Source organism: Diabrotica undecimpunctata, chromosome 6 (genome assembly GCF_040954645.1).
Source record: "Diabrotica undecimpunctata isolate CICGRU chromosome 6, icDiaUnde3, whole genome shotgun sequence".
NCBI classification, from domain to species: Eukaryota; Metazoa; Arthropoda; class Insecta; order Coleoptera; family Chrysomelidae; genus Diabrotica; species Diabrotica undecimpunctata.
In genome coordinates, this window is record NC_092808.1 from 156046508 (window position 1) to 156060358 (window position 13851).

Here is a 13851-nt window from a genome sequence, read left to right on the forward strand (position 1 = left end):
TTTAACATTCAAAGTCAAATATCTCACTTTTGCCTTTTTGAGGCAAAAATTGTTTCACATTAAGCTCTTCAATTGGACCTCGATGCTCATGGAATGAAGGAATTAGATGGAATCGAGAGGTTTGGATAAGGAGCATGCCTTGGACCGGGAGGATTGGCGGAGAAGAACGGGAATACGGCGATAGCCGTCTCCAAAACGTATTGTATTTACAAGTTTGATCCTGTAATAGATATATTTATTTAATTTTTCAGATATTTTTTTCCTTACCCGCGATCGACTGACATAGGGGCCGCGATCGACTGGTCGATCGCGATCTACGATTTGGCCTCCCCTGATGTAGAGGATAAAAGACTAGCATGGTACGGACATGTTAGACTCAGGAAACTGAATAAACAAAATAACAGAATAAACTTCGATACAAAGCAGAAGTGAAAAAAGACGTCGAATAAAGACATGCAGTAGAAGTGATTGCAGAAAGAGTAACGCTCCAATATTGTGACTGTAGATCAACTAAATTCAGTATTACGGAACAAAGATAATATTAGATTGACAGACCAACAAAAACTGTGGAATTCTGTAGAAATAGTAGTAAACTTTCAAGACAAAAACAACACAATAAAATTCACTATAATGACATTAGCAATTTGATTGTTAAATGACGTTTTATACATAAATAATTTACTGTCACAATGATCTTGTAAATATTATACACTTAATTATACAAAAAGAACAATGTGTATATACAATATAATAATGAAATGTGTGTCTGTGGTCGTCCTTTTTACGCCATTTCCTGTTGCATCACCAACACCTTTAAATGGTAAGCCAACCCATTCAAACTAATTTTAGGGGACTACGTTCACCGTTACGCACCATTACCAAGAAAATCTATCTCTGCGTCAATATAATTGTTTACCTCATCTTAATTGCTTAATTTTGAATTAGTAATGGGATCTGCGTCGTTGATTATACATGTATTTATTTTTATGATATATTATTATACTCGTATATAATTAACTGGAGCTTCATTGATCCTGTTCCTAATTAATTTATATTAATATAATAAAGTTCCTAGAGGGATCTAGAAGCAAAATCAGCAATTTCCACTTTGACAAATATTTTAGGAAATAAAATTTTTTAATACAATTTTAGCGTTTTATTCAAGTTGTATTTTTTTTGTTATTTATATTTATTTGTACATTGGCTTTAGTTATTCACAAAATTATTCTAATTATTTCATTAAATTTTAAGTAATTAACAATCTAAGTTTGGAGATTTCTGGTTTTGCTTCAAACAATTGGAGATTGCCGATTTTGCAACAGAAAAAACAATATATGAATGCAAAAACACACTCTTCCTTGAAACTAAATTTTTATTGAAAAAATCTTAAAACAAATATTTAACAAAAAAAGTTTTAAACAACCAAATCTGAAATTTCAGCAAGCAAGCAAGCAATTTAATTAAACCCAGCTTGTGAGAAATGTTCACCCCTAAGAATTACGTTCGGGTGTAACAATTCATTGGAGCGAGATGTATTAACTCGAGTAAAAAACAGGAGTCACTCCACCTCGTTTCAATGCTCCAGACCATCCCTTTCCCCCTATAGCACTCTGATGCGCGATAGGGGCACAACTATCAGCCAAATGCCCTTCATGTGGAAATCCTGGGTAATAGAATCCCAACATGGTTTCCTAACCGAATTCAAAACTTAGGACAGCTCATTGTTGCTGTACTCCTGTTATCTTAATGTGGCTCATCCGCGAACTAAAATTGCTTACTTGGGCCTCAAGTCTCCGCTCTGAGCTAGGATCAGTTCGGCGACTTGGTGCTCAAGGGGTTGGGCCCTACGTGCCCGGGTTTTTAATGGTTTTTGTTAATATTTTTTTTGTGGCTTGCGCCGGTTTTGGTTAGTAGTTTTTTAATTTTTTTGATGCCTGAAACATAAAATCAGAATTAGTGCATATTAATATAATAAATTATCTACTTAAAATTAACTGGGTCCACGCTGGACCTTGCGATTGTCCAGATTGTCCATTGTGTTATGAGCTACGAACTATCTTCATTGTGCATTGTTGTTGTTTTTTGAAGTGTTTTCTCTCTGGTGATTTGTTTTCTCTCTGGTGTATTTACTGATTTTTTCTCTAGTATTATGATTTTAATCTACTATTTGCTGTTTAGGTCTTTTGTGCTTCCATCTATGAAAAGCGTCGTACCTTATTTTATCCCTCGCAATATGTGGCTGGGGTGGTTCTCTATCTCCACGAACTTTGTTTATCTGAAATTTCATCACACGCATTAGCTTCTCCTTCAATATGTTCAATATCTTCGTCATTTTCTTCAAAATCAATAATGTTTTCTAGCATATCATTATTCGTGTTTAAAGCGTTATGGTAAAACTCAAGATTTTCTAAGTTTGTGCACTCTTCTCCAAAATATGTTGTTAGGAGTTTATTAACGTGTCGAAATTTTAAGTGGTTAACTTTAATAGCCCTTAATTCAATAATATCAGGATTATTCATCCTGATTTTTTTTCCAGCCTTACAAAGACTTTTTGGTTTTCCAATATTGCTTCGATAGTGCGGCTCTCTCCGTACCCAAACGTTTAATCTATTTGTAGTCTGGGTTAAAATAATACGTTTAATAATTGAGAACTTAAAGGGCTAAGAAGCAGTGCCTTTTAACACCCTATAGGCCTCTTCTTTCCAATTAGCAACTTCAAAATCTTTTTCCATACCAATTACTTTTTCCAAATTGACTGAATACCTCATTGTATTGCCTGGTCTGGTAATAACTTCCATTTTCTTCAACAACATTTGTTCGATTTTGTCAAAAATGCGATCGCTAGGAAGAGATGAGAATGTAAATTTATGGGGCACCAAAAACGAAGTAGCGTATGTGGCGACTAAAATGAAATTTTTATTTTGATCCATCGGAGACCAATCTCAAAGTTTTAATGCCTTCCAAATTTGGTTGAAGTCAATGAAATAAACCGAAACTTACCTCACTTAATCCTTTATGAAACTCGTTTTCGGTCCATGTATATATGAAAGTTTTTTCTTTGATTTGCTTATTTTTTGACGATCCTTGTACAAAGCAAAGGTCATAAATATACAACTGTCGACTATATTAAGCGTTTTGATCAAGGACCTTTGGGAGTACTTAATTTTTTTGACAGTCGAAACTTATTGTAATTAAATCATCTTTAGTCTCTCGTAGTAGTGAATAATAAGCCTTTGATCTTCGTTTATAAATAAATAGGTCTTTCTTTTTATGCGCATTATTTGTTGCAACCTTGATTTGCTCATCAAATGACAAACAAGTAGAACATACATCCGTTCGTGGTGTTCCAAACCCCAAGTTGAAACATTTGTTAAAAATATTTTGAAAATAATAATCTTTAACTACAAGATTATCTGTTACCTCGTTATTATACATCGATCCAACGTTTTTACCTTGTTTAGGCTGTCGCCTCTTCAAGGAAGGGGTACTCCTTTTTTTTTCGGAATAAGGGGATGTGGTAAACGTGATGACGAATGCTTGTGGAGATGTAGGTGGATTGCTTAAAAGCTAGGGTTCAGAAAGTGGCGTGTGTGATTATGAATTAAATCATTAGTTGTAATTTAGTTGAATTAAATTAAAAAAAAAATTGTTTTTATAGCCTTAGATTAAATTATGTGAGGTCGTTAAGGCCATGCGGCCTTACTGCACTTCAACCTATAGAGATCTTTTGTGCATACCTTAATCTAGTTAAACTCTAGAATGCCAATACTTCTGATGAAGTTGATTAGCTTCCTAGGTGACTCGTTTCCTATATCAGAGGACGCCAGACTGACCTCTCCTAGGAATTTTAGTCTTTTGCAGAACAGTGCTACGCAGTTGCATAGTATATGTTCTGCAGTTTCTTTTTCATTGTGACAGAAACGACAGTTCTCACTATCTGATTTGCCCATCTTCTTGAGATGATATCTCAGAGGGCAGTGACCAGTGAGAAGGCCAGTGACCATTTTGATATCTTTTTTACTCATTTCGAGAAGGCGGTTTGTTGCAGTAGGCGACACTTTTATGAGACTTTTTGCTTGCCTTTGTCCTGATGTGTTAGACCAATATGATCTTAGTTGATTGAGTTCCCAGGTACGGTGTTCCTCTCTGATGTGGCTTTTCGATAGTCCACAGAAGGGTTCCGGACCCTGGAATGGGGTATTAGCTCCTTCTTTTGCGAGGCTGTCAGCTTCCTCATTTCCTGCAATTCCCTTGTGACCTGGCACCCACATCACAGTTACATTGATGCGTTCAGCCAGCTTCTTGAGATATTGTTTACAGTCCCAAACCAACTTCGACTCACATGTAAATGATTTTAGAGCCTTTAAGGCGGCTTGGCTGTCTGATAAAATAAGGACTTTTGCCCCACGGGTGTCTCGGTTGAGACATTCTTGGGCACTTATGTCTATAGCATGTATTTATGCCTGGAAGATAGTTGGGGCGTTTCCAAGAGATTTAGATAGCCTGAAATTGGGCCCAGTAACTCCCACTCCTGCCCTTTCATCTATCTTAGATCCATCCGTATACCATACGAGTAAACCTTCTTCCACTTTTGGTTCAATTTATTCACCCATTTGGTGGTTTTTTATGACCACTTCAAAGGGTGTTTCAAAGTCGAATTTGACTGGCATAGCATGTGTCGGCATGTCCTTAGAATCCAATGGAATTTCTTCTAAGATTTTCAGGTGGCCAACTAGATCTCCAGGTTTCATTATTTGTGTCTGTCGCAGTTTTAAGGCGGTAGTTACTGCCTCCCTCCTTATGCAGAACTGCAAGGGAGGAAGGTTCAGCATCGCCTCTAGAGCTGCAGTGGGACATGTTGACTTTGCCCCTGTGATTCCCAGACAAGCTAGCCGCTGCACTTTTTGCAGCTTGGCGTTAGCTGTTGTTTGTTGTGTTTTTGGCCACCATACGAATGATGCGTATGTGACCATGGGCCTAATTAGGATAAATAGGTCTTTCTTTTTAGGCGCATTATTTGTTGCAACCTTGATTTGCTCATCAAATGACAAACAAGTAGAACATACATCCGTTCGTGGTGTTCCAAACCCCAAGTTGAAACATTTGTTAAAAATGTTTCGAAAATAATAATCTTTAACTATAAGATTATCTGTTACCTCGTTATTATACATCGATCCAACGTTTTTACCTTGTTTAGGCTGTCGCTTCTTCAAGGAAGGGGTACTCCTTTTTTTTCGGAGCAAGGCGGGTGTGGTAAACGTGATGACGAATGCTTGTGGAGATGTAGGTGGATTGCTTAAAAGCTGGGGTTTAGAAGGTGGCGTGTGTGATTATGAATTAAATCATTAGTTGTAATTTAGTTGAATTAAATTAAAAAAAAATTGTTTTTATACCCTTAGATTAGATTATGTGAGGTCGTTAAGGCCATGCGGCCTTACCGCACTTCGACCTGTAGAGATCTTTTGTGCATACCTTAATCTAGTTAAACTCTAGAATGCCAATACTTCTGATGAAGTTGATTAGCTTCCTAGGTGACTTGTTTCCTATATCAGAGGACGCCAGACTGACCTCTCCTAGGAATTTTAGTCTTTTGCAGAACAGTGCTACGCAGTTGCATAGTATATGTTCTGCCGTTTCTTTTTCATTGTGACAGAAACGACAGTTCTCACTATCTGATTTGCCCATCTTCTTGAGATGATATCTCAGAGGGCAGTGACCAGTGAGAAGGCCAGTGACCATTTTGATATCTTTTTTACTCATTTCGAGAAGGCGGTTTGTTGCAGTAGGCGACACTTTTATGAGCCTTTTTGCTTGCCTTTGTCCTGGTGTGTTAGACCAATATGATCTTAGTTGATAGAGTTCCCAGGTACGGAGTTCCTCTCTGATGTAGCTTTTCGATAGTCCACAGAAGGGTTCCGGACCCTGGAATGGGGTATTAGCTCCTTCTTTTGCGAGGCTGTCAGCTTCCTCATTTCCTGCAATTCCCTTGTGAACTGGCACCCACATCACAGTTACAGTGTTGCGTTCCGCCAGCTTCTTGAGAGATTGTTTACAGTCCGAAACCAACTTCGACTCACATGTTAATGACTTTAGAGCCTTTAAGGCGGCTTGGCTGTCTGATAAAATAAGGACTTTTGCCCTACGGGTGTCTCGGTTGAGACATTCTTGGGCACTTATGTCTATAGCATGTATTTCTGCCTGGAAGATAGTTGGGGCGTTTCCAAGAGATTTAGATAGCCTGAAATTGGGCCCAGTAACTCCCACTCCTGCCCTTTCATCTATCTTAGATCGATCCGTATACCATACGAGTGAACCTTCTTCCACTTTTGGTTCAATTTCTTCACCCATTTGGTGGTTTTTTATGACCACTTCAAAGGGTGTTTCAAAGTCGAATTTGACTGGCGTAGCATCTGTCGGCATGTTCTTAGAATCCAATGGAATTTCTTCTAAGATTTTCAGGTGGCCAACTAGATCTCCAGGTTTCATTATTTGTGTCTGTCGCAGTTTTAAGGCGGTAGTTACTGCCTCCCTCCTTATGCAGAACTGCAAGGGAGGAAGGTTCAGCATCGCCTCTAGAGCTGCAGTGGGACATGTTGACTTTGCCCCTGTGATTCCCAGACAAGCTAGCCGCTGCACTTTTTGCAGCTTGGCGTTAGCTGTTGTTTGTTGTGTTTTTGGCCACCATACGAATGATGCGTATGTGACCATGGGCCTAATTAGGATAAATAGGTCTTTCTTTTTAGGCGCATTATTTGTTGCAACCTTGATTTGCTCATCAAATGACAAACAAATAGAACATACATCCGTTCGTGGTATTCCAAACCCCAAGTTGAAACATTTGTTAAAAATAGTTCGATAATAATAATCTTTAACTATAAGATTTTCTGTTACCTCGTTATTATACATCGATCCAACGTTTTTACCTTGTTTAGGCTGTCGTCTCTTCAAGGAAGGGGTACTCCTTTTTTTTCGGAATAAGGGGACGTGGTAAACGTGATGACGAATGCTTGTGGAGATGTAGGTGGATTGCTTAAAAGCTGGGCTTCAGAAGGTGGCGTGTGTGTTTATGAATTAAATCATTAGTTGTAATTTAGTTGAATTTAAATTAGAAAAAATTGTTTTTGTACCCTTAAAAAAATATTTTAATTAAAAATGTATTGTCATTAAATAGAGAATTAAATTCTCCTTCAAATGAGGTGTCGCATTATACCAATTTCAATTTAAAAAAATTAACGGTTATGTTACCCACGTCACCCACACCGGTGACGTCATCCCTACTCCATGTACGTTATAAGATGTTATAAGATTTTATAACAAAAATCGACCTGTTTCGGGATTTCCCTCAAAACTCGACGGTTTTCGAAATAATGATAATATTCCATAATTTAGCCGTTCACTGTATATTAGTTTCTGATTGGTGTTTTTTTCTTAGAAGCGCGCTTTAGTTATTTTCTATGATTTATTTCCGAACTAGGGATCTTTGCTCAGCGATGTCGGATAAACAGCACCAATTGAGATTTTGTTTGGAGCTGATGTTGTAAGCAAATTGTATACAGTGAGGAAATATCAGTTACAAAGTGATCTTGAAGCAAATTTACTATTTTAATTGGTAATAAGCCACAATATGAGCTAGAAATTAAAAGTATTTGACGTTTGGACTTCCACTTCGGAAATCGTTATCAAAATATTTCGAAGTTGAAGTCAAAACGTCTAATAAATTTAATTCCTAACCAATATTTAGGCTTATTTTCAATTAAAATAATAAATTTGCATAAGATGCCACAAGAAAATAACTTCATAATAATATAAAGAAACAGTTACTTCTAATTTTAGTACAACTATGATTTAATTTTCGTTGTTTGTTGATAATTCTTCTGTAGCCAATCCAGAGTGTTGAAAATTGTACCTGTGTGGGAATGTCCGAAATAGATCTACAGAAAGGAAAATGATTTGCCCTAACAAAAAGTAGATGATGATGAAGAATCGTGTATTTTAATAGGGGTAATTTTCGTGCAATTGAAAGTTAATTTTCTATTAAATATTTGCGAACTGACTAAGGAAGTTTTCGATCCGACTTCGTCGCCAGTCGGAAGTTGGACCATAAAGTCGTCCTTCTAGATGTTCCTACTCGTACCACTAGTTGTCCAACTAATCCAACCAGCCCACTCACGGTCCGATTTCAGATCCAACTACGGAAATTGGACCACTAGTCGGACTAAAAATCGGAACGTGAATGGCCTGTCTTATCTTTATTTTAGTAAATAAATATCAAATAGCAAAACATATCATGCATAGCCATAAAGCTATAAGCTAATTAAAGTCAGTCATTATATGAACCTTATCCTGTCTCTTTTGTAACAAAGACAACAGTTTGCAAAACATTTCTGATCATGAAGATTCAGTTATATTATGTCAACCTATCAAAAGTCCCACCTCATGTTTATAGATGTCACAAACAAAAATCAACATAAATTGTCATTAATAAAGTATATTGACTCAATTTTCAATTCAAATAGGTCCCAGTTGCAATTACTGTTTAATACGCTGAAGGTAAACATACATCTTGCATGACTGAGATTTACTATCGGCAAATTACACAGCTCTATCGACATTCAGCTATAATAAGGTCCTATATTTAATTCTATTACTATTGATCAACGCTAATTAGATTTAATTAAAACCATATTCGGATAATCCACATCCAGGAACAGTTCTGCCATATGCAGCATACACGGCGCCAATTAGTTTTATCCAAGGGACCGATTCTTCCATAATTACATTAATTTTAAGTAACAGAGAAGTTAAGTATTTTTTAGAAGCGCTAAAATTAGTACATAAGTATCTAAGATTGTCTAAAATATTTATTATCATTTTTTAATAATAAGGTAAACCCGGGTGTAAGTGTGACTGTGGTATCGCGAACAGACTGATATCGCAATCATTAAAATTCCTCCTCATACCAGCCACCTTCTGCAGCCTTTGGATTTAGCCGTATTTAAGTCTCTACAAGACGCTTGGGACCAATAACTAACAATAAAAAATTAGCTGCAGGGACAGAAGTCGTTACTTCAGAAGTTGTGAATAAACTTACACAAGAAAATAGATTCATCATGCCATGGTCTTTGCCGCGTTTACTATTGCCTTCCATGTTTGTCGGTCCTGTGCCAGTAATTCCCATTGTCGCACTCCCATTTTCTCTAGATCTTCTTTGACTGCATCCAAGAAAATGAAGAATATAAAAGAAATAGAAAAACAAACAAAAGAAGAAGAACCCAGAGAGAAAAAAAGAAGCAAACATTCAAAAACAGAAGAGAATCAAGAAACGAGAAGACACATTTAGTAGCTCAAAATCGAAAGAAGATTTGGTAGAATATGTCGACTCTGAAGATGATTTAGATCCTGAAATATTTGAAGAAAACGAGCAAATAAATGAGAAAGAAGTGCCAATAGTTGGAGAGTTGGGAAAGACCCAAATCACGCTGGGTATTTGGGTTGTTGTAGAGTACACATCTATAAAACGTATTAAACATTTTATTGGAAGAATTGATAACAAGATTAAAAATGAATGGAAAATTTGCTTTTTAAGATATAAAAAGAGTAGTAACACCTTTCTTTGGCCTGTGACGTAAATTTTGTCGGGTTGAAACTTTCAATCTTAAAAAGTTTGTAACTTTCTTAAAAATAAATAAATTAAAATTTTTCAAACGTCCACTGTCACACTTACCCCAAATTGACGGAAAAGTATGAATCATGAATACTTAAAAAAATTTAACATATTTTCCACATCTGATGTTACGAACATGCCCAAATTTAAGTATATGTAGTAAAGTCCGTAAGCATTCTAGGAAAAAAGTATTATGACTTAAAACATTTCCTAAATCATGCAAAATATGTCATAAAAATCATCTAACTGAAAACTAGTTCACCTACTTAAAGTCTAAAATTTATATATTTTACATTTCGTTTCTCATTTCGGACCAAAACGTCACAGCTTCCGAAAACCGGTAAACAGCTGAGGTGATAATAAAACTTTTTTTTTAAGTTTTGTAATCTAAGATAAACTTTAAATTCAATAAGTGTTGTAAGGAGTCTTACTGTGGAATTTTCACAAGAAAAACACCTCAACAATTATTTATTTACGTTCGCCCTTTGCAATTAATGTGAAAATTTAATTTTAGCTAGAGAGCAAAAATCCAGCAATCTGAAATGCTTTACATCAAAGATTACTTTGATATAAGTTTGAATAGTATTTTTTTGTTTTTTAAATTTAAAATCACCTTGAAGCCAAGAGCAAGCCATGCGATAAACTTTTCTTTCTTTTGTATATAGTGTAAGTCATCCGTCTGTAGTGATTTCCTTTACGACACTCATTATTACTTGTTGAAAATCATCATTAATATGGTTTAAATTTGTTTCATAAACTTTCTGAGTTATACAGCGCCATTAAAAATCCGGCCGTCCTAAGTATAGCTGGATAAGACTAATAAATCCACTTTAAGTAATTGTTAATCAGTTTTTCTTCTTCTCATGGCGCCGTCTCCTTTCGAAGGTTGGCGATCCAAATGGCAATTGTAGTTTTGCAAACTGCTGCGCGAAAGATTTCTGTGGATGAGCGGTCGAACCATCTCCTCAGATCTTTCAGCCGCGAGTTCTGATGTCTTCTTACTGATCTTTTGCTCTGTACTTTTCCTTCCAGTATAACTTGAAGTAATTCGTATCTTTCGCCTCTCAACACATGACCCAAGTATTGCATTTTCCTCTCTTTGATTATTCTTAGTAATTCTTAAATTTTTAAGTAACTGAATATAAATGTCTGTTGTTGGTTCAACAACATGCAAATAAAACTTTGAGAGGGATGATGCTGGTGAACAAAGTACTTTTTTTTATATTTATTATATAAATAACTTACTATTAAACTAATTATATTATACTATTAAAGCCCGTATAAATAACTTACTTCTATTATGTGAGTCATTAATATTTAAAGTCCTTCCATACTGTCTACAAATTCTACTGTATTTCGCTTATTTAATCTCCATTCACTAAAATTATCTAATGCACCTCATCTATGACATGTTTGTAAAGATGTTCTATGATGTTCCGAAACATTTCCGCAATTGGTACAATCAAACCTAAAGCTAAAATTATTACTATTACAAGAATTAATATTAAACTCAACATTCTTCCGGATTTAACTGCGTCGAGCTTTCGACATCCTCTCTGGTGTCTTTTTTAGGGATTTCATGGTCTCAGCCTCCCGAGATCCCAGACACTACTACACTGATCACTTACCAACGTATTACTGCTACTTGGAACAGCGGACGGTTCTTTTATACCGTTTTTGTTTTATCCCCCAACAAAAACTGTTGTTTCATCATCTGTTGTTTGATCAATCAAAGTCAACATTCCAAATAAACAGCACAGAGTTTATGAAATTCCTTGTGCAGACTGCCTCCGATCTTATATAGGCCAAACAAAACGTAGAATCCAAAATAGGATTTATGAACATTTCATTTCTGTTCAAACGCTTGCCTTTTTAGTCGGTTAATATCAAATATAAGCATGGATATTTGGCACTTCATATTATAATCTAATCTAATCTAAGCACTAATCATAGTTTACAATTTGTTCATTTTTTCTTGCGTATAGGTTTTTTAATTACTGAAAATTAAAACAATTTTTTTAGACGTTTCGCTACATAAAGTGTGGATATTCATATCAACGTAGAAATGTCTTTTTAATTAATAAGCATGACAATTAATTCTATTTTATACATATTTCGATGGTCGGATTCATTACTGAAATATTTCCAAAATTCTTTATTTTGAACAAAGGATGTACAAATCAAGGTAGATACGAGCTACTTCAATGCATTTTGCAAGGTAAAATTGAAGGAGAAAGCGCCCCAGGACGAAGAAGAATATCCTGGCTTGCTAACCTGAGAGCATGGTATAGAAAGACCTCAACACAGCTATTCCGTATAGCAACCAATAAAGTTATCATAGCCAGAATGATTGCCAACGTTCGGAACACACAGGCACCCTAAGAAGAAGACTGTGCCACGGTTAAATAACAAAAACACTTTTTGAATCACTTAATTAACGTTTAAAATTAGAGAAAATTGTTTTAAATGAATGTGGTTCAAAATATCTTCGAACTTTAACTTACATTTTCCAACAATAGCCTTATTTACAAATATATATACGTGTGTGTGCTTGTCCTACTGAGACATAGAAGTACCTCAAATGGTATCGTGGTATTCTCAAGCTGCGCTAAAGTTTTCTGTGTCATCTGTTGAAAGATTTTAGTTTTTTTTTTAATAAAGAGCTTCCATGGATTTTTAAAATAGCTTCCTACAATTCTTCATTTGGGTACAAAAGAGAATTTCTAGAGACTGTCTGTAGCCAATCTGGTTCCATATGTGTCTCATAGGTTTATGTAGGATTTGCTAAACTATATCTTTGCTTGAATTTGTATGCAACAAAAGCAGCAACATACTTCAAAGAGTCCTGATGAATTTTTTCGGGGGCCTGGAAATTTTCTGGGAATTCGATGAATCTAGTGGCTGGGGAGACTGGGAGAAAAGAATATTAAATATACATATATATGTTAAAAATAACTGTCCGTTGCTTAGATTTATTAAATAATATGTATAACTGAACTAATGGTAGCATACGAATAATTAACTCATTTTAATGAACCCGAAACGTGATTTTCGCTCTAGCACTGTCTAACGGTGGTTATTTCTCGAATTTTAATCGTTTTCAACAGTCATACATTCAACAATGATCAGCGCCATTAATAATTAGCAAATCGAATTTACAGCTAATTCATAACGTCCAGGGTATAATGCTTCACCACATAACGAGGTATACAAAGAGAACAAATGCAATTGTATAAATACAAATAATATCGGAAGGCCGGGATAGATACGATGATTGTCTACCACAATTTGTCCGATTTTAGCGAAATAGGATATTTTGTAATGGCACTAAATCGGTAAAGACAATATGAATATGTAAAATAGATTCGCCAGTCAATTTTTTATGTCATACACAAGCGTACTCATTCCTGTTACAAGGCCACCACGTTTATATTTTAGAAAATATATGTTACGATTTTAGTAACTATTATCATTATCAATATAAGTAGCTCGGCAATCCGTTGTGGATCTTGGCCTGCTCACAAAGAAGTTGATTCCACTCCTGTCGATTCCTGGCAAATTTCCTCATCTCCTTCGTGGTCGTCCTCTGCTTCTTGTGCCCTCCAGTTTTGAAAATGTTAATCTCTTCGTGTATTCGTGATCGGACATCCTAGCAATGTCTCCAGTCCATCTCCCGATCTCCTTTTTAAATTGGATATTCTCTCCTTAAATCGTGCTTTAACTAGATAATGATCACTATTTATGTTTGCTCCTCTAAAAGACCTAACATCTAATACGTTGGAGCAGTGTCTTGCATCGATGATTATATGATCTATTTTGTTAATCGTTTCATTATCAGGAGATTCTCAAGTTCTCTTATGTATATCTTTACGTAGAAATCTACGTCTACGTGTAGGCTCTCGTTTCCGATGGTGGGCGAATTAATATTCTCTCTTCTGACTTTGACATTAAAGTCTCCTGCTATTATTTTGATGTCATTTTTTGGACACTCATCGTACTCTCGGTCTAGTGCCTCATATAACATATATTTTTTATCATCCTCTTTTTCTTCCATTGGAGCATGGATGCTAATAATACTGATATAAGCGACTTCCCTTTAACTCTTATTCGATATATCCTATAATCAATAGCTTTGAAATCGATTATACTATGTTTGACCTTGCTGCTTACAATAAATCCGGTAGCAA

The 13851-nt window shown here is 35.7% G+C and overlaps 1 protein-coding gene across 1 annotated transcript in view; it reads left to right on the forward strand.

Moving 5' to 3' along the window:
* The first annotated feature begins 670 nt into the window (after positions 1 to 670).
* The window catches only part of LOC140444186 (A disintegrin and metalloproteinase with thrombospondin motifs 12-like), a 141553-nt gene continuing 128372 nt past the window's right edge, over positions 671 to 13851 (forward strand). Inside the window, exon 1 of the mRNA XM_072535912.1 lies at positions 671 to 820. Within this exon, the coding sequence (XP_072392013.1) occupies positions 733 to 820 (88 nt within the window). The 5' untranslated portion in view covers positions 671 to 732. The remainder of the gene's footprint in view (positions 821 to 13851) is intronic.